Genomic DNA, 22418 nt, shown 5'->3' with positions numbered 1-22418 from the left:
CCTAGTGCGACGCCACAAAGAGAGAAAGCAAGCGATCCAAAAAAATGCCCTGTCGCTCGTCGCTTTATCGCATTGCGTCTGGTTAGGACATGGTGTTACAGAATCGGACTCAGAATCTTTGTGTTTTATTACCTGGTAAACAGGCTGGAACTCTTCAGTTACTGCAAAAATAGTCTGAATGTTATTTTCACTTAGTTTCTGAACCAGATGAGCGATGGATGGATAGTCCTAGAAAGAAGGGAAAGAAATGAGATGTCACAGATTCATGGACAGTAATTCAGAAGTCTTATACAGAAATAAGAGAAAACTCACTAAGTATTACACACTTACATAGTAGTGGCTCATAGTGTACATGTTATTCTCCAGATGGCATTTCCCATCATTAGGAAGTACGATGCCACCCAGTTTTCCATCTCCAGCAAAGTGGAATCCAGCATCCGTGGAAAATACAAGCAGGCGCGTTACATTCCTCCAGCCGATCTGATTCTGATATAAGAAAACATATTCTTTAGTGAACTTGCCAATTCAGCAGGGTTAGAACAAGCTCACTTCACTTCAGCATGTCTGAAGCTCTTCCTTGGACACATACCAAGATATGTATTATGCCTCATATCCTGTGACTAACTGGCAGTGTTGGGGAGTAACTAATTTAAAGTAGCGATGCCACAAACGTAACTATTTTTCAGTAGCATCACAGTAGTTCAGTCTGATTCATTCTAGTGAACCGGTTCATTTAAATGAACAGATTCAAGAAGAAGAAAAAAAAGTCAGATATGAATCTCTGCGCTGCATTTTTAGGTCTGCTTTTTACTGAAAAATATTTAGTTAAATGCTGCAGTTCATTACTCTGTTCTTGATTCAGTAATGAGCCTTTTTCTCCCAGTTTGGAATGCCCAATTCCCAATGTGCTTTTTAAGTCCTTGTGGTCAGGTAGTGATTCGCCTCAGTCCGGGTGGTGGAGGATGAATCCCAGTTACCTCCGCGTCTGAGACTGTCAACCCATGCATCTTATCACGTTGCTTGTTAAGCGTGTTGCCACGGACACATAGCATGTGTGGAAGTTTTACACCATCCTCCGCGGCAACCACACTCAACTTCCCATGCGCCTCACTGAGAACGAACCATATTATGACCACGAGGAGGTTACCCATGTGACTCTAACCTCCCTAGCAACCGGGCCAATTTGGTTGCTTAGGAAACCTGGCTGGAGTCACTCAGCATGCCCTGGGATTCGAACTAGCGACTCCAGGGGTGGTAGCCAGCGTCTTTACCACTAAACTACCCAGGCCCCCGTCTCAGTAATGAGTCTTGACTATAAAAAAACTATAAAATTGGGTGTAAGGGTGTTTTGTCATTTTGTTTTGTTTTTTCGATTCAAGTTTAATGCTGTCCCTCTAACTGAAATAGTCCATCCATTAAAAAAAACTAATTGTATTTGTGACAGAAATGATTAATTATATAATCAGATAGTTTTACATTTAAAATATATTGCCCTCTTAAGTAGCTTCAATGTATTAAGTTACTTTTTGTTAGTAGTTAGTAGTGTAGTTAACTACTTTGCCAAAATAGCAAAGTGCCATGCACATTTTATTTGACTGTAGCTGAACTACTTTATTAGTATGATGAGTATCTCATAGCTTGACAAGCTAATTTGAAAACAGTTTGAACAGCTGACACTTCTGGTACAATATGAATATTTAGGCCTAGTGTGTTAAAAAACAAAAACTAACCCCACAGACAGCAACTTGCATGATGGCGTCGAACCCTCCCTCTGGAGAGTCCAGGTTTCCGGAAATCTGCTGCATGCTAACGAGGTTATTAAACTTGTATCCCTCAGAGGTAAGACTCAGCACGTTTTTATAGCTGAATGGGCTGGTGCAGTTCTGGTCTGATGTGCAGGGGTTTAAAAGCTTGGCCGGTGTAGTGCTGATGTACGGCATAACGGTTTTCTCAACAAAGGAGCCAAAGCCTAGAAACGGACATTACAGAAAAAGACAATTAACATTTAATACCTAAAACTAAACATTTAATAATAAATCTAAAGTGAAATCTAGCAGCAAGTCTGCCTACGAGTTAACACCAATAGTGCTGTCCTACTGACAAAAAAGGAACTATGGTGGTACCAAGGTTTTGGACATGGTGTCATGGTAATACCAGGTTTTTTTGCTTTTTTATTTTTTGGGACATGTCCAATAGTAGTACCATGATATTCTTTGAAGTACCACTGAAGTGCCATGCACATTTCATGCTACACGAATATGGTAAGCATTCAGTACAATGGTACAACCATCTGTATTGTCACAGTATTTTGAAGGCCAGTAGTCCAATTAAGAATAATTCCAATGTTCTTAAATTACGACAAAAAATGTTTCGAGGTTCCTTACCAATCCTGAAGTCAGATGTGATTTCTTGCATTTCCTTCATCAGGTCAGTCCCAAGGTTTTTAACATTTTCTAAATCATCCTTCATAGAGTAGCTGAGGTCCATCAGGTAGTATAGATCTATGGGATAATCTTCAGCCCTCTTGAAATTCAGAGTAAACTTCTGAGCTTCCCCTGGATTGGAATGATAAGAGTTTGGGATTAGACTGCATTTAGAACCAGTATACATTTTTAACTGGCAGTGTAATCTTTTTCTCTGGAGCTCTAAAGGGGAGTGAACCGAAGTTCTCAAGACAGGCTCCACATGACATCAGTATTTTTTAGATGATGACACCATGCAAAAAATAAGTAAAGGATAATGTATACTGCCCAACAAAGGCAAAACACAGTTACTACACCAACAATGAAACTGAGAAAAATGACCTTGGTTAAAGTTTGGATTTTTTATTTGCTGCAATCTGTAATTTTCTCACTCCCGTTTTCTTCGAATACGAGTATAGCTGAGCCAAAGTTTGACCTATCAAAATCAAGTATTCCAGAGAGCTGTGCAATACTAGGTATTGTTAAAAGAGTTGAGGTGGGGGAAGACAGTACCTGATCGCAGGTCTAGGGTGAGTTTCTGTGGCTGAATCTGGGTGATCTGGTCTGCATTTAGTTTTTCACCTTCTTTTTTGCGGTTAGTTACAGGTCGGTTCTTGTTGATGGTAACATTTCCACGGGGATTTTCTATGTTGGTCAGAGAACAGCCTTTCTTGATCAGAGACTCAAACTCATCACAACGAGTGGATTTCTGCTCTCCCTGTTTCAGAAAGTTCTGCAAATGGGGGGGGGGGGAGGAAAATAGAAAAAAAAAAAAAGACAAAAGAAAAACAGGTGACAAGGGAGAAAGAGAAAGAGGGATAGAGACATTAGCCCCTTTCTCAGATTCAGTATTGGTATTTTCCCCTTAGGAACTTTCTAGATGAGAAAGTTTAAAATTTCTTTCAATGAAAGTGAATGGAGGCCAGAACTTTGAAGCTCCAAAAATCACATAAAGGCAGCATAAAAGTAATCCATACAACTCCAGTGGTTTAATATATGTCTTCTGAAGCGATGCAATCACTTTGGGTGAGAAACAGATCAAAATTTCAATCCTTTTATACTATAAATCTCCACTTTCAGAATGTGAAAGAAAGTGAAAATGATCTATCGTAAAAAGGACTTAAATATCGATCTGTTTCTCACTCACACCTATTATATCACTTCTGAAGATATGGATTAAACTACTGGAGTCATGTGGATTACTTTTATGCTGCCTTTATGTGATTTTTGGAGCTTGAAAGGTCTGGTCACCATTAACTTGCATTGTATGGACCTACAGAGCTGAGATATTCTTCTAAAAATCTTTGTGTTAAGCAGAAAAAGAAAATCATACACATCTGGGATGGCATGAGGGTGAGCAAAGTGTTGAGAGAATAAAAATTTCTGGGTGAACTATCCCTTTAATTTCAGTTTAGTGATCTTACACTTCCTGGTTTCTTTAATGTGGTCTGTGTAAAAGAAATGATTGGTCCTTCCTGTCCTGCATTAATCTGAGCCACATGGCAGGAACAGACATTCAGGACACTGACTCACTAACACAGGAGGAATATTTTCTCATATTCTTCCACTGGAATGACTCAAATTACTTGGGTGATAATCAGCTAAGGCCGAATAAAGATGGGCTGGGAGGTGATGTCACTTAAGAAATTACAGGCACCCAGTTCCTTAGGATGGGCTGTTATCTCAAAAACAAATTCTGAATTCACCACAGAGTTGTTTGTAGAACAATCAGCATCATTATAATTTTAAAAATTTCACTAATTTATATTTTGTTTTGTACTTTGAATTTAAATTTCAGTTTAGTTTTAGTAAGAGCTGGGTATTAATACAGATTTCTGATTCGATTCCAATTCACAAGTTCTCGGTTTGATTCCAATTCTATATTGATTCATATGGGTATATTATTAAAGTTATAATATCCCTTTTGCTTAGATATGAAAGAAATTCTCTTCCAGCTAATGCTGTAAATTACTCAGGAGACCTTCTAATTTGGTACATTATGAAAACATTTGAGCTCTTAAAAAATGAACAAATCCATGTATTCAATCAATAAATTTGATAATATATTGTATATTTTAGTTTTTGTTACATGTTTATTGTTTAATAACATAATTTGTAATATTTAAAGGTACTTACATTGATTTGTTGAACATGTTTTAAAAACCGGTACCATCTCTTTAAGAAAGCCGTCATTTCTGTAAAGAGCATCTGTAAATGAGCGCATGTTAAAGAGAGATTCGAATGGATTTATCTCATCTGTCCTATGTGTAATTAGAATTAAATGTTTCTTTTTTGTTGTTTTTGATCAACTACTGACTTTAAACAACAGAAAGGGTATTAAAAAAAAAAGAAAAAAAAAAAAAGACATTATTCAGCGACAAATGGGTCACGTGGATCTCGTCTTTGGACACACAGAACGAGTCAAACCAATTTTTTACTCTCAACACGCAGTGAAAGGATCTCACTGCTGAATAATCCACCGTTATACAACACAATTACTGGTGAGTGAAATGTAAACATTTACCAGCCAGTTGTCAAAAATATAAATTTTAGTCGCATAGCACGAAATTTGGTTGCTAATGCGAGCGATTTCCTCTCAGTGTAGTAAAAGGTTGCGCATAGAGTAAAAGATCGTTCTTGGGATTTAAGAATCAATATCAAGATCGTTCAAATGAAGATCACAATGAATTGGAAATGTGTGTCTATATGAAATGTCTATATTTTTACACATCCCTAGTGTTAGTTGTTCATAAATAGCTTTTATTTTGTTATTATGTATCGTACACTATCAAAAAATGCAACAACTGAATCATGATGTCAATCAGACGGCCACTTCTTGTCTAATTAAGAATACACCGATAGTCAGGCTTGGGAGATTAATTCAATACAAAAACTAAAGTTAATTTATTTTTAATGAATTAGTGCACATTTATAGTTTTAGCTTAGTGTTCGTTGTTTCGCAAACTACCATTTAGGGTTCATTCTGTCATCATTTACTCACCCTCATGTCGTTCCAATACAGCAGGAGACATTAAAGAATGTTGAAGCTAAATGGTATAAATGGTGACAGAGACTGTCAGTCCCTAACATTCTGCATAACATCTCCTTTTTATGTTCCACGGAAGCATAAGAAGTTAAATGTGTTTGGATGAGTAAATGATTTTAGGGTGAACTATCACTTTAATGAAAATATTTCTTCACCTCTAGTTTTTGCTAACCATAATTACCTTGAGAATCACAGGATGTCCTCTGCAATTGTTACAGACTTGTATAAACAAATGACCAGGCCACCGGAAATGGTTCCCTCCTCTATAACATTTTTCCCTAAATGCAAATTATTGCAAAAGCAGCAATTTCCTTCTTTAATGGTTTTGTCTGCACTTACCACATCTGTACACCAGCCACAATTCTCTCCGGCCTGAATACATTCTCCACAGGACTGGGCCGAGGCTTTGGTGCATTCATTTCCATCTGTACACACAACAAAAACATCCATCATCATCATCATCATTCCAAATGCCCTCCCACTAATGACACAGGAAATCTAAAGCAAAGTACATTTAATATCTAACACTGTGGGCAGCCATGTGCAATATGATTCTCTCTCATGGGACTTTCATTCTAAAATAGTCGCTTCTCCAGAATGTTCTAGAGCAGCCATATGCATATGGTCATGTGAATTGTTTTTAATGATGGCATTCTTAAAGATTTCCCTAAAGACATAATGTGATCCGTGAGGTTAATGCACCTAGAATAGACTGTGCAGAACTGTAGCAGATTGCTAGATAAAGACGTTAAGACCATTCTGCTTTCTAACAACTATTCTGGGCAATCAGTCCATGAAAGAGTTTCTTGGATTATGCGGTGCAGTATATCACTTAGGTATTTTTGGAATAAGAATCATTGTGAATGTCTAACAGATGATCTGGAAAGTATCTTAAGGATTTTATCAGACTCCTCCAAGCTGCACCAACACACACACATGTGGCTACAAAAATTATATCTCAATATTTTTCAGCCTACTGATGAAATTTGATATACAGTATATCTAGATAATGATGTATTAGCTTTGAAATTGTTTAAAAGTTTATATTATTTATATATCTCTCTCTCTCTCAAAGGAAGCATCATTTTATCCAAACAGCCATTTTAAACAGAAATATTTTAAAGGCACTGAACAAAAATCTATTTAAAAATAATGAAGTAACGTTTCCCAACAGTTTTTCACTAAATGAACACAAGGGAGAATGAGGTTTAATCATTTTCTTTTATATTTATATTTTATATACAATGATGCATAGCAGCTTGATAAAGCATTATTTACCTTATCATAATTTGTTTGTGTGTGTGAATGAACAAGGTGTGCAAAAACTACTTATTATATAATATAATATTACTGTGGGACCCAGTCAAGTTTATTATTATAATATAATAATGAATTCTCATTACTATTTAGAGGATTAGACTTGTTTTATATACAGTATACAATTTGTATATGTATTATATATACAAATGCAAATAGCGGGGTCCAAATGTCTATTATTTTTTCCCCTATTTAAACCTGGAAATATACAAAGTTTTAGGAATTTGAATAATTTAAAACAAAGTTATGATGACATGAATCAAAGTCCTCCTACTGGATGCTAAATCACGTTTGTAAGTCGCTCTGGATATAAAAGCATCTGCTAAATGCCTTAAATGTAAACCCAAATTGTTGTGCTGATTATAATTGTTTTATTAGAATTGATGTATTTGCTAAATGCAATTTAGAAGCATTTTCACAAGTGATCTCTAACCCCACTGTATATGACTAATGAGTGTACAAGCTGAAGTTCTTACCTAGTTGTGCCCTGCTGTGTGAGAACAGTCCAAGCAGAACTAAGATCAGGAGCAACCTCAGGTCCATCTAAAAACAGCACAAAACAGGAGTCAAAAATCATCTAGAAACTACCCTTGACAAAAAAAAGAATATTGAATTTTTCTTACTAGCAATCTATATTTTAAGTTATTCTTTTTTTACATTATTATTTAGAGTAATAGTTTAAAGAGCAAAAAAGTATTATGGTATTACCACAGTTTTATGGAAATGTAACATGGTAACTCCACGGTTTTCCTTTAAGTTTTTTGTAAGGGTGTGTTCAGTGTTTTCAAAGAAATGCAGGATTTCTTTTTTTTATTTTTTTTATGGTGATAGCAGAAACAAGTGCACACATATAAAACAAGGTAAGACTATAAATAGACATACAAAAAAAAAAAATAGGACATATAATATCAGGATTGCTGCTGAGTTTTAAAAATTAAATTTAAGACCTTTTTCAAGACCTAAACAAATAAAATGAATACCGTAACCCCATACCAAAACAAACAAACACAATCTCAAAATGAATAATGTATCACAGACACTTAGACAGACAGTGGTACACATTCAACATGGCCTTAACATTGTTTATCAATAAAACACGGTAGACTATATGCAAGTTTAAAATCCTCAAGACATGTTTTCCACATTTATATCACATTGGTTTATGTACCATTACAAAAATAAATACAAATTAGAGGTCGACCAATACTGGATTGTGCTGATTCGATAATGTGTTGATAATGTTCTTAGTATACATGTTCTTAGTATTTCCTTCCTGTGATGGGGAGGGCCAGACAGAGGCCACAAGAGTATAAATTGAATTAAATTCCAGATGCACTTTATGGGGGGATTTGATTCATAGTGTGGAACTTTTCACTTTAAAGGCACTTTGAAATACACCGGGGACTCTTATTTTAAAATGTTTGCACTTCACTACTTCCAGCTGCTCAAACAAATAAGGGATATCAAATATGCACTCCTTCAATAATCTACAACATATTACAATATGAGCAATTAAAAGTAAACATTGTCATATTTCATCAACACTATATCATCATCATCAACAGCTGATCTTTAATGATCGCTTGTCATACATTTCCGATATGGCTTAATGATTGTGACCTGCTCTGCAACAGCTGAAAACGCCCACAAGCCCCCGCATGCTTGGAGAAAATACAACAGTGTTGTGTTCTCACTTTGAAGGATGCAGTGCATGCATTTATTTAATTAAATCGTATTGTTTTGAAGTTTGATAATCACATTAGGTCATATCACGATTCCTGTCATCCGCCCACAAATTTAAGACCTCTTTAAAAATTACGACTTTTGTTGTATCATTTAAGATATTTAAGACTTGTGACCTTAAATTTTGGAAAACTAAATTTAAGACATTTTAAGACTTTAAGTATCCGCGGGAACCCTGACCACAGAATGGCGTATGTACATGTGCAAATGGTAATATATGTGCAAGGTAAGGGTATGTACAGTTATTGAATTAAATAGTAGTTCATTTACATATGTACATGAGCAGGGCCATTTCTAGGCATAGGTGAACTAGGCGGTCACCTAGGAGGGCCACTGCTATGCTCCCTAAACACCCCCTCACCCCCCCAGAACAGGGGCGCCAATAGGGATCTCGCCTAGGGCACCAGTATGGTCTGAAACGGCCCTGTACATGAGATATTTATTTACATTATTGCACTATGGGGGAGTCCTGAAGGCAGTTTAATTGTTCATGTGGTAAATGGCCTGAGAGTAGAAAGTGTTCTTGTGCCTGGATGTCCTGGTGCCCAGTGCTCTGTAGCGCCGGCCAGAGGGCAACAGATCAAAGAGTGAGTGGGCAGGGTGTGTGAGGTCCAAAATGATTCTACATGCACGTTTCCTCACTCTGGAGACCTACAGGTATTGGAGGGTGGGCGGGGGGCACCAATAATCCTCTCAGCAGTCCTGACTGTCCATTGTAGTTTCCTTTAGTCTAATTGGTAGATGAACCATACCAGACAGTTATAGATGTACACAGGACAGACTTAATAGGGAGGTTTTGTCTGATTTTGCTCACTTTTGGGTATAAATTTGTACCCAAAATATAGCTTAGTGCACACACACACGCTTTGCACAGTAAAGGCCCAGTAAACAGTGTTGCCTTTCAAATATTCTTTTAACCACATACACTTATCTAAAGGGGTAAATCTTACAAAAATGTTCATGCCTGGGCCATATTTCCCCTCAAAAAAGGAAATGAAATTGCTTAAAACAGAAGCCTATTTTAATAATTTTAAGAGGCTTTGCTTTGATATAATAGTTTATTTTATTTGTAAATTTACTCAAAAGTTACAGATTTAAGGGTTAGTTCACTTAAAAAGAACATTTTGTCCTCATTCACCCACACTCTTGTTGTTAAAACACACATTACTTTTTTTTATTCTGTGGAACACATTTTTGGGTGAATTATCCCTTTGGTCTGAGAGCTTGTGAAGGCCCAAATCCCACAATCACACACATTAGGCTAGTTAGAATCTTGATGTAAATGACACTTCTGTTACTTCAGCCAGCAATGAGACATACACTGGCCAACATTCCAGTTTGTATGATCTAGACAAGTACGCACAACGTCTACACACAGAGAGAGTGAGCGAGAGCGAGAGAGAGAGGGATCTACCCCCATATTTGGTAAGACGATGGATTTGCCCTTCCCATGAAACACATCACTGCTGGAACACAAAGAAGAGGAGGTTCTATTGCTTCAGTAATCTATCGAGTGTTTGGTCTCCAGTGCCAAAGAGTGCTGATTTGACCTTTTTAGGCATGACAGTGAGCACAAACCTGTACAAAAACACAAAGTTTTCTAAACAAAAACACTTCAGACGCATGTGAGATCATTTTGACAGAAATGAGAAATACATACACACAGCAGGGGCAAATAGAGCAAAACTTTAGCAGAAACTCCATGTGACGGGAATCATACAAACACACACAGACTATTTCTATTGGAGAGAGAAATCTTTGTTTAAACCATAAGCATTACTACCGTCACGGCAGGACTGGAGTGTGCGTCAACTGCAGTAGACTCAACCGTTACTCTATCTGCATAAACACACAAACATTGACCTGTGAACGTTTGAAGATAAGTGAACAGAGCTTCTTTCAATACACTGTGGATGTTAATTTTGAAAGACAAGTGTGTGTGTATATAAGTGAGGGATATACACCAACACACCCAACATGAGGGACATTGAGTAATTTGCCTTGTTCCATGTCTCCATCTTTACACGCATGTACATACAGTGGCAAGAAAAAGTATGTGAACCCTTTGGTTTTCTGCATTAATTGGTCATAAAATGTGATCTCATCCTCATCAGAGTCACAAGTATAGACAAACACAATGTACTTTAGCCAACAACACAAACAAATATATGTCTTTATTGAGCACATCCCTAAACATTCACAGTGCTGTGGAAAAAGTAAGTGAACCCTTGGATTTAATAACTGGTTGATCCTCCTTTGGCATTACTGCGGATTAGTCCTGCACAATGTTGAGAAGGAATTTTGGACCATTCTTCCTTACAGAACTGCTTCAGCTCAGCCATATTCTCTGGATGTCTGGTGTGAACGGCTGTCTTGAGGTCATTCCACAGCATCTCTATTGTGTTAAGGTCTGGGCTCTGACTGGGCCACTTCAAAAGGTGAATTTACTTTTTTTGAATCCATTCTGTAGTGGATTTACTTCGATGTTTAAGGTCATTGTCCTGCTGCATCACCCAACTTCTACAGAGCTTCAGCTGGTGCACAGCCACCATGACATTATAATGTAGGATATCTTGATAAACTTGGAAATTAATTTTTCCCTCGATGATGGCAAGAGGTCAAGGCCCCGAAGAAGCAAAGCAGCCCCAAATCATGATGCTCCCTCTATCGTACTTCACCACTGAGATGATGTTTTCATGTTGGTATGCGGTGCCCTTTTTATGCCATATGTAGTGCTACGTGTTCTTTCCAAACAATTCAACCTTAGTTTCACCAGCCCACAAAACATTTTCCCAGTAGCATTGTGGAGTGTCAAGGTGGTCTTTGGCAAACTTCAGGCAGCAGCTAAATTTTGGTTGGAAAGCAGTGGCTTCCTTCGTGGTGTCCTGCCATGGACATCATGCCTGTGAATATCTAAGCTTTTTGTAACCCTTTCCTGCTTTATGCAAAGCAATAATTCTTGATCGTAGGTCTTCAGAGATCTCTTTTTTACGAGGCATGGTTCACGTCAGCAGATGCTTCTTTTAGGGATGTGCGAGACTAGTCAACTAAATGGTTCTGATGCTGCTAGTCGACACTGGAATTACTAGTAGGTTAATATTTCCCCCCATTAAACTGATCAACATTTTTACACATTTAAGTTTGGCTTTATATTTTTTACAGAGGCTGCACTTAAATTACTGTCATATTAATGTAATTTTTTTAAAATAGAATTAATAATACAAATATAAAAAAAAATAAAAAAAAAGGATATCTGGAGCAGATACAAAGTTTCATTTCATCTCAGGTTGCGCGTGCTTCTTCCCCCTCTCACTCGCGGCACGCGCAGGAAAATGTCCTCTCGCTAGACAAGCAAACTCAGCAAAGTAGTTATATCACTTCGGTGGTGGTGCGGGAATCGGATTTCCAAACGTTTGAAAGTCCCTATGGATGTTTTTACATTTGAGTCTTCTTTAAATCTGTGCATGCTTATATGTTATTTTTCTGCTGTGCAGGCTTTTTCAAGTGCAGGATAGCCGCCTCAAGTGAGTCAAGTCCCGTCTTTCGCCGGACCATGTCGACATTAATTTTGCTCATCAAAAAATTTATGCTTTTGAGTAAGTAGCCTAGAAAATGGCTAGGTATGCCATTTTTTTAATCTGCTGATTAAGAAGGCTATTTTCAATGAAGTGCCGACTGCTTAACAGGTTAAACTATCTTTTATTCTGTGTGCACGTCATGTTAAGAATACATTAGGTTTATTGTAGGCTACATCACAGGCCTATTTTTTCTATCCTATAGCTACTTTTTTTTTTTTTTACACCGTAACTGTTATTGGTTAACGTTCTTTACCGAACAGCTGTCATATTAGATCAATGGCTAATGCACGGCGTGAAATACGTGCAACTTTTCAGTGCATTTTGTCTCTCTAGTAGATTTGGCTTAGTCTACCTGTTAATTATTTTCAACAATATCCTGACTGTTTTAATATGTTAAATAACTTTTACTTGGTGATTTCTGTTTAGAACAGGCTGGGTTGCTGTATTGGTCCTGCACTATTCATTTCTATATGTTATCTATACTATATGTTTTCAATAAATATGCCCGTTAAATATTCACTAACGTTGATTCAGTGAATGCGTGTCATTGTTCTATATTTAATTATCATAATGTAAGGCGAGCACGTCGCAGATAAATGCCCCTTTTCAGTGGAATTTAGCGTCGGATTTGGAATAGATCAAGTATTTTAAATGGTTCGCATAAACACATTTTATTTTATTTTTTTATGTTTCCTGAAGTCTAGTTGACTTCAAAATTTTCATTTAAACGTCAGTGAAATTAGTCGTTCTGCACATCCCTAGCTTCTTGTGAATAGCAAACTCAAAATGTTTGAGTACTTTTTATAAGTCAAAGTACCTCTAACCCACACCTCCAATCTCGTTTTATGCCAGGTTTGCCAACCTGCTAAAATTGCAAAAAAAAAATCTATTTGTCTGCTACAATGGACCACAGTATATTTACAACTAAATCTAAATAAGCAATTATTTACATTAAAATAGTAATGGGGTAAATTCATTTAAAAATAATTAAGGTAAATAAGTTTCTTCTAAAGATCTAGCTGAAGAACAAACAAGACCTCACACCCGCAAATGACAAATAGGTTTTGAACTTTACTTTGAAAATAAAAGCAAAATGATCATTTTAACAGCCCATATGTTTAAGACAATTTCAACCCACATAAGAAAATAATGGTCATCTAATATAAATTAGATTATTATATATTAATATAATTTTCTTTTTGAAGAAAAAGAGAGAGAGAGAGAGAATGACTATTCCTCTTTTCTCTTTTATATCCTCCCATTTATTGAGGGAAAAATTAGTGCTGCAAATATTGTGAGCAAGAGCCAAATACTTGAAGATAATCATTGTTAAATGGAGAACCAGGGAGTAAAAATGGTTCAAGGAATGAAAACCGGAAACAAGCAAAAATTTTTGCAGAACATAACTGAAAACTGGAACAAAGTCTCTTTCAGTTTTTCCGGAGTGAAAACTTTATTTTTAAATGCTGGTAACCAGTTAATTTTGTTCCAATTTTTCTCATGAAACTAAAGACCAAAGGGTTTATCACAGTAACTTGTGGAATTACACCACTTACTGTTGCCCAAAAAATGCAACTGTTCTTTCTTTTTAGTAGAACATAAGCATGTGCTTTGATCCTGAACTGTGACATGCAAAAGACCTTTTAGACAACTACATATAATTACTACATGTACATGCATGATTAATTATTGTGCATGGCAAAATATTGAGGTAAAAAGTAAATTTCTCAGTTGTTTCCAAGTCTTCACTGAACTATTGTTACGTATGATACATTAATACAGATTTGATGCTGCCGGCTTTTGACAGAGAAGCAGATCTGTAATTAAAAAAATAATAATTTGCATACGATGATGTTTAGTCCAAAGATGCCGATGCAGTGTGTGCATGCATGCAGGAGAGAGAGAGATTGATTTAGGCTATTAAGTGATTTTAGATGACCAGGGATATATTTAATATTAAGAATACATTTATTGAAAAGACATTATTTTATACAGGCTACTGTATACTATGCTTGCTATGATTTCTTTGCTGTTAATTCCCCCACATGGGGGGGAACAAAATTGCTTACATTTTCGCTTATTTTGGGTGAGGCGAGTAACTTATTAGCTTGTTTTTTCAGACCAGGTCACTTATTTCTCTTGCGAGATCTGGCAACACTGCAACTGGTATATCACCCACCCTTAGCACAGAGCACTGTCATTTTAAAAAGAACGTTATTAAGCATAATGAAGAGCTTAATGTTATTAAAATTACTCAAGTACTCATGCCCATACCTAGCTGATAGAGAATTTCTTTCATATTGTATGTAAGCAAAGTGGACATAAGTGAAATATACTCAAATGAATTGGAATTGGAAGCTTCTGAATCGATATCGAATATGAAATATCGAATCGTGACATGTATCGTGATGTTTCTCGATATATCATATTGTGACATGTGTACCGCAATACGTATCCACAATACATATCGTTTTGTGAGTTGGCTGGTATGGAAGCCACTGATTGTCGTTTAAAAAAGAATGAAGAACTAAATGATTGATCTATTAATTTGAAAATAAAAACATGAATTAATAAACCGATTTATAAACGGACAAATAAATATATTTGTGTTTAATTCAAGTTTTAAAATGTAATTATATTTAACAATAAAATTTTGCATGAATCAGTCATGTATTTAAAGCATGTTTAAAATGCAATTAAATGTACCAATAAAACAGCACATTAAGTCCCTTTTATATTACGTTTTTTAAAAAAGCATTTGGCAATTGCTTCATTCATCTGCCAATGGCTTTTTTTCATTTTACTTTGGCTTTTCTTTCATCATTTGCCAATTGCTTTTCTTTATCCATTTGACAATCGAGTTTAAAAATATCATTGGACAGTTGACACGTGGGAGCAACCAATTAACTTTCAACTCAGTTTTAAGACACACCCCCTCTCCCACTCGAAGGAGATGTAAGACGGCCTGTTATTGCACAGTTATTTATAGAAGTACGAGCCGTTTGTGCTCTATGAAACTCACGCAAAAGAAGCAGACAAGAAACGTATCAAAATTTAATGGTCTCGTCATTGCTGCTGTTAAATGCCGAGCGCGGCCCACCTTGAGTGTGCACCGAGCCGCTGGAGAAAGCCTATAGGCTACAGTGGCCACCGGATCTTGAACCTATACCTGAAGCAAACGCTTCTCTGTGCTGCCCATTTTCCATTGATTTGGCAATACAAATGTCACGTTTTAGTCATTCCTATAAAGCACGCTAAATTAAAATTGAGAGACAGGGAGAGAGAGAGAGAGACAGAAATAGGGAAATAATGTATACCAATGTGTATAACTTTAAAGCTTCCACATGCACATAGAAAATATTTTAGTCTAGGCTGCTGACTCATACATGGGAGTTTCCTATATGAACACATCACTGGTGTGTCAGTGCATGTTTTCTGGGTGCTTCCATCTAAATAACAGATTCAGTCAGTGTGCTTCAGCTTCTCTCAACTAGAGTCAAACGCAGTCAGAGTTAAAGTCTTAGTGTTCTATGCAAGACTAAATTAAAAAAATTAAGCTTCTCAATGTGCACACAGATACCAGGTGTCCTCACTGGTCATTTACTTCACAGCTCTTAAAAGCAGAGGTCAAAATCACGTTCACACAGCTATACTGCTCACTGCTACTGAGACTGATTAAGAGTCTGTGTGTGTGTGTGTGTGTGACAGTTGCTTCTTCAGCAAAGCGTTTCATTCTAAACTGGACTTTGTGTAACAGTCTTCAGACAGTGTGTGTGTGTGTATGTGTGTGTGTGTGTGTGTGGGAGAGAGACAGAGGGCTTTTCACTTCAGCCTTGTCTGCCTTCCCTAAGGCTGCTGTGTGTTAAGGCCTTGAAAATGCAGCCCTGAGGTCTGGGTGTGTTCCGACATGTAAATTCTAGTGTGTGTATGTGAGCACTCTTTCAAATCAAGCTGCCTGGAGCGTCTTTGTTTAATATTTCTAAGCCACGCCCACAGTGAACACAAAACCAATCAGATCACAGCTTTTCCAGTTCTCTGTCTTCGGGCAGCATAGTCTTTTGACAGTGACCTATTGATCGGCTAAAACTACAAGTTTACATCAGTCCGCATTATTTCAACCTTAATAATACTGTGTTTAGTAGCAGAATTCTTGATGAAGAACTACACTACCATGACAATGAGGGGGAAAAAATCCACTAATCAGAGAATTGCTTTCATGACGTAGTTACATCGTTTGTAATCAGGGTCCAAAATTAACAACTGGCAAGCGCCAAATGCGGGTAAATGTTCTATTTGGCTGGTGAATTTTGCAGTGTCTTCTGCCACTCTGGCGGGTGCTTTATCCTTTCTATTAATGTCTGTCTCAGCTTCTAAAAGTAACGTTCAAGTTTTGCCCTCAAGGGGGCTCTGTTGGCCTACAGTAAGCAAGCCCGCAGGCGTTTAGACAGAATGGGCCTTAGATAGTTTCGTTGCTCATCGATAGACTGCTAACTGAGGCTATCTAGAAGCAAGATGAAGGCAAAGTTCAGAACCGTTCATGCCATTGTAAAGGGAAGACCACTCTTGGATTTTGAATAGATGTGCAAGTAAATTTTAATTGCCCACCACCACACACACAAATTCTCTGGTAATAATAGCATTAAATTACCAGAACAGAGTGTTTTTCATAACGTTCGGTTCCATTAACGGTTCTTAAATGTGTATCCTTATGGCAATGCAGACAGAAAACCGGACAAAAATGAACAGTGTTTTTCAGCGCTGCAACACTGCTACTGAATCTACAGCGTGAGACAAACGCGACAACTGTCAGGCATGTGATCAGCAAATGACCAAAAAGCAGGAACAGTACAGAGCAAAGACAGCGACAGCAACGAGAGGCGTTCATGAAATCAACGTTAGCCGATATAGGCATAATTGTTGAAAACAGCTGAATAAATAGCAATGCTTGACTAAGAAGAGAAAACCTAATAGTTTGGTGAACGAAATTCACCAAGTTACCCAACATATTATAAGTCATCACATTGTTGAAAATAATTACAGATAAGCGAAGTCTAAATAATGCGCTGAAAAGTTGCGTTATTTTGAGACGCACCTTATGATCTACTACAAAAAATGACAGCTGTTCGGTTAAGAAATTTAGAACAGTTACGAAGTAAAAAAAAAAAAAAAAAAAAATATAGGATAGAAAAACAGGCCTATGAGAAATGTAACCCTAATATATTATCCTAAAATATGGCATCCACTCACAGAATAAAAGAGATTTAACCAATTTAACAATCTGCACTTCTTTGAAAAGTAGCCTACTTGAAGAATAGAGTAAAACAAAATTTGGGAAAAAAAATAGGCATACTGTACATGACTTACAATATCCATCTGCATACATTTTTGTTGAGCGAAACGAATGTGGTCCGATAAAAGACAGGACATGACTCACCTGAGGCAATTAATTCCAGCACCTGAAAAAGCCTGCTCAGCTGGAACAGAAGTTGCATGCATGCACAGATTTAAAGAGGACTCGAGTGTAAAAAACACTCATACTGATACAGTAGCAACTTGCAAAGCAACTTTTGGGATATTCGCTTCCCGCGCCACCACCAAAGTGATCCCCCTTTATACTTTTCTAGTGCGTAAGGACATTTTTCTGCATGCACCGCGAATCAAAATGGAAATCAGCATTTAAGCGCTGAAACAGCAGTGGCTCCATTCAATGGAAGGTTGAATTCAGAAACTTGTTTGAAAACAAACTTTATTTTTGCAATTCAGTTTGGTGGCGCTAGTAGCTGGTAGGCTAAAAAATTTGTTTCTGACCCCGTTTGTATTGCTTCATGGGATTGTAGTTCATTCCATCACTAAAGACGATAAGTACACAGTCATGTGCCTTTGTCTGTTAGTCTGATTTTCAAATACTTTTTTGCTTCAAATCAAATTTTATAATGATATAATTCACCTAGGAGCTGGCTGGTTTGGTTCATGGCTTAGAACTCTTTTATGAAGTACTTCATGAAATAACGGTGGAAACAATTAATGGGAAAAATACAGGCACATTTGCGCTTCATTGTTCTAAAATGTGGAAGACAGCAATATAGAAACGAGTAGGCATGTCCAAACTTTTAACTGGTACAGTATATAAAAACAAATACAGAAGTCAAAAAGCTGTACATGTTATCTCTCTCAGTCTAATCGTGAACTTTGTCTCGTGGCTTTAGGGCACATGAGGGCTTTTTAAACTGATGTTCACAGTTATCCGTTACCTGCTGATTTAAGGCACTGTCATAGGACAAACATGCACAGAGTGGCCATTAACCCTTCCACAGCAGGGCAGCCATTTCCTTAATGAAACTGCCTCTCCCTGCCCACCCCCCTCTCTTCACACACACACACTGCTGAGTGATCGCCAATTATTTACCAGGCTGACAGAGACCGGGAAAACTCCACCCCCACGAGACACAGGTACACACTGCCGTGAAGGCCTTCCTCATACATTAAAGATAAAGTGTGTCATTTATGCTTAAATACTCTCTACTATCCTGTTCCTATGCAAAGACACACCATTCATAGTTTGAGTTGCCTGAATAATTGTAAACTTGTGGCAACCTTTAATAAGCATCAAACTTTCAGAAATCTTTTTTTTTTTTTTTTTTAGCTCTGGGTCCACCAAATTATGATGACCAGACTGTTTTCAATGCCTTGCAGCAGCACCGCCACATCCTTTCTCAATGTGAATGTGTCATAACAGAGTGGATGACAGGAAGTGATTCAGAGGGCCAGTCTGGAGAACAAAATCCATATCAGAATGAAACAGACACATTCTGACTCAATCGGTCTCCACAACCCCAGATGCACCTTTACGACCCATGCTTCCCTATGTCTTTCTCAAATCCACAAAAGCAGGTTAAATACCACCCTGCTTGTATAGACGCCCAGCATAACAGTTGACCCAGAACACCCACATTAACAGGTTACATGAGACATTCTCTGCAGTCTTCACAAGACCGATGGCAAGAACAACATTGAAATTATAATTTATAATAATCATAATAATGGAACATGTCACTTTCAACATCTTATTTCAACTGATATAATTTTAACGAATCTATTTCAGTCTGCATCACATACTATTCTTCGGAATCGGAGACACTGAAGTTATCTTATTTGAAACACAGGCCATTTATCCTGTTGCCCTAATATGTTCAGATCCAACTCCTGTCTTACCAAGCTCATGGATGAGAGTGCTTATTACAGACTTAAAGGTTCACTGTTAATACTAGACCATTTGAAAGACACAAACGTGTGCACACATGCACATGAGCATGAACAAACACATGGGAGAGGAGCAGTACCATTTCAGACCATTCTGGCATTCCAGCACTGTACATCCATACAATGCAAGTGAATGGGGTCCAAAACTTTAATGCTCTAAAAAGCACATAAAGGAAGCATAAAAGTAATCCAACTCCATGGTTTAATCCATGTCTTCTGAAACAATCCAATTGGTTTTGGATGAAAACAGACCAAATTGTAACTAAATTTTTCAAGCTCACTTACATTTCCTAGTGCTACCTACTGCTCTGCGCATGCGACAAGCACTAGGAAGTGTAATCAAGCTTGAAATCATGATCGTGCCTAGAGACTGCAATGGCAAGTTGTACAGTAAAAAATGAGTTACATTTTGGTCTGTTCTCACCTAAAACCATCTGGATCACTTCAGAAGACTTGGATTAAACCACTGTAGTTTTATGGATTAGTTTTATGCTGCCTTTATCTGCTTTTTGGTGCTTGAAAGTGTTGGACCCCATTCAAATGCATTGTATAGACCTACAGAGCTGAGATATTCATCTAAAAAAAAATGTTTGTGTTCTGCAAAAGAAAGTCATACACATCTGGGATGGCATGAGGGTGAATAAATGAGAAAATTTTCATTTTTGGGTGAACTATCCTTTTAAGAGTGTTGAACTCTCAGTGCCCTTTGACACATTTTAATACAACAGACAAACAACAAACCTAAATATAACTGCAAGCAGTGATGACAGGCCCAAGTTCCATGGGTCCATTTCCACCTTTTCGGAAAACAATGCAAGGTGGACACATGCATTTGACAATTGACATTATTCTAAACAATTCAGAAGCAATTTGGGTAAATATAAGAGGACTATTTTAAAGTCTGTTGTAAGAGCCACACTTCCTGCTGCCAGGTGATGGCGCTATGACCGTGACCCAAAATAGTCACATCCATGTGATTAGCCCCGAAGACTAAACATACATCTCAATTTTGATCTAAATCACACACTGCACACAGAAGATATAAGACACTTCCTGTTTCCCATTTTTTGCCATTATTTTAATGCCTTGCCATGGCAACACCAAATCAAAATCTGTTCACAATTTAGCATCTTCAATGTCTTGGCATAATGTAATGACAGTCTCATGAATCCCCTAGGAGGAGTATTTAAAAGTTCAGAGCCTGCGATTTTCAGAAAATCCAAAGTGTTCGACTTCCTGTTGGGCAGAGCTAATGACTGTGAGAATGAAAGTTGTTCGGCTTGATGAGAACTATATATTGTACCAATTTTGGTGACTGTAGGTGAAAATGGGGGTGCTTGAGAGCCCCCCTTACATGCTCATTTTCAAGGGGGCGCTACAGAGCCCTCCTGCACCCATTAAAGGAATAGTTCATCCAAAAATGAAAATTTGCTGATAATTTACTCACCCTCAGACCATCCAAAATGTATCCGAGTTTCTTTCTTCATCAAAACAGAATTTAAGACTTTTAGGATTTCATTTCAGGCCTCCTCCTCTAAACAATGCAAGTGAATGTCCTCCATTTTTTGACCGTCCAAAATGCATATTTAGGGTGCATCAAAATAATCCACACGACTCCAGTCGACAAATAAAGGTCTTCTGAACCCAAACGGTTGATTATTTTTAGAAACAAAAGAATACTTATATACTTAACTACAAATGTTCACTTAGGTACATCTCTGTGACCTGCCCTCATGCGAGGGTGACATAAACTCGTTGTAAGGTCACGCGTCACGTGGAGGAGGAGTCAGGAAGTGCGTCATTTTTACATGAGAAACTTGTGCCGTTCACAAACCAAAACAATTTAAAAACGTAAAAAAATAATTTCCAAATAATAATAATAATAATAATTTTACAAAAACAATGTAAACAATGCTTCCTGAGTAAATTATCAGCAAATTTTCATTTTTGGGTGAACTATTCCTTTAAACGCTTTCACACTTAAAATGAGGTCAAATCTAACTTCAAGTCTGAAGGAAGCAAAACTTCTCCCAGCTGATGCGCTGGGGGGCCGTTCAAATCGAACGCGTACTTGCGCAAAATAGCAACAAAAGAAACGGAACGCATGTGTCCCGATACGCGATTTTAACAGTTGAAGTTTAACTTGACACGGCGTATAAAAAACGCGGCGCAACCGTTAAATACGTCCATCCAGCGCGTGTTGACATTGAACACTATTGAAAATGGCGCCTAATGTGTTCATTTACGTCAGATTTTAGGTAGTCTAACATGTTCAGTGTACCATAAACAGGGATAAACGGCTGTTTAATTTTGAGACACAGACACCTTTACAAAAGGAACTACCAAATAAAGCATTGTTCAGGGGCCACTTCGCCCCCACGTCCCCCCTCCGAGACTTTCAAAGGCCGTGGGTAGAGGACTTACAGCAGATGTTCGGGACACATAAACGTTACAGAAAGACTTTAGATAACAGTCATAGATTACGGACGATTTACCCCGTCTCTCCTTTGAAAAGCGATGGATGGGACACCCCCACCCAAAGTTCTCAACCAAAGAATTTTCCTAATCAAACGCGAACCGATTATTTCTTACCAACTGATTTTGGGATTACCTTGAAGACAGTTTGAGATTCACCCATTTAAAAAAAATGGAAGTTTGTTTAAGAGACTATTTAAATAATCTTTAACCTACCTTAACATGTGTAACTATCAGAGGCTCTTTTAAAACCACATTTGCTGCGAAAATAAATCTTCGACAGCGCTTGGTCCAGAAGTCCAGCTGGTCCCCCGTGTATGTGGAGTCTTTGTTGCCCGTCTCCTTAACAGCGCCGTGGGCTATTTTGAATCAACAGCTGGTTGCAGTGTACACGGAGCTCCCCGTCTACATCAAACAGATCTTAGGTTATAAATGCAGATGAATGACGAAACGAAATAACGGCAGAGTCCAGCTCGCCCTTCGAAGTGTATCCTCGGTCCGGATTGGGAAATGTGTGTTAAATGTACTTTGAGATGA

At 37.6% G+C, this 22418-nt stretch overlaps 1 protein-coding gene across 1 annotated transcript in view; it reads right to left on the bottom strand.

Annotated features, from left to right (window-relative positions):
* Positions 1 to 22418, bottom strand: part of LOC127443127 (integrin beta-1-like) — a 40736-nt gene extending 18318 nt beyond the window's left edge. Inside the window, exons 1-8 of the mRNA XM_051701655.1 lie at positions 22098 to 22418; positions 7302 to 7368; positions 5848 to 5933; positions 2976 to 3195; positions 2385 to 2555; positions 1731 to 1969; positions 331 to 486; positions 133 to 228 (exon numbers count right to left, since the gene is read on the bottom strand). Coding sequence (XP_051557615.1) covers positions 133 to 228; positions 331 to 486; positions 1731 to 1969; positions 2385 to 2555; positions 2976 to 3195; positions 5848 to 5933; positions 7302 to 7368 — 1035 coding nt within the window. The 5' untranslated portion in view covers positions 22098 to 22418. The remainder of the gene's footprint in view (positions 1 to 132; positions 229 to 330; positions 487 to 1730; positions 1970 to 2384; positions 2556 to 2975; positions 3196 to 5847; positions 5934 to 7301; positions 7369 to 22097) is intronic.

The sequence above is a fragment of the Myxocyprinus asiaticus genome, chromosome 6 (assembly GCF_019703515.2).
Source record: "Myxocyprinus asiaticus isolate MX2 ecotype Aquarium Trade chromosome 6, UBuf_Myxa_2, whole genome shotgun sequence".
In the NCBI taxonomy this organism is placed as follows: domain Eukaryota; kingdom Metazoa; phylum Chordata; class Actinopteri; order Cypriniformes; family Catostomidae; genus Myxocyprinus; species Myxocyprinus asiaticus.
Note: the sequence above shows the minus strand (reverse complement) of the source record. Positions and strands in the feature narration are given on the sequence as shown.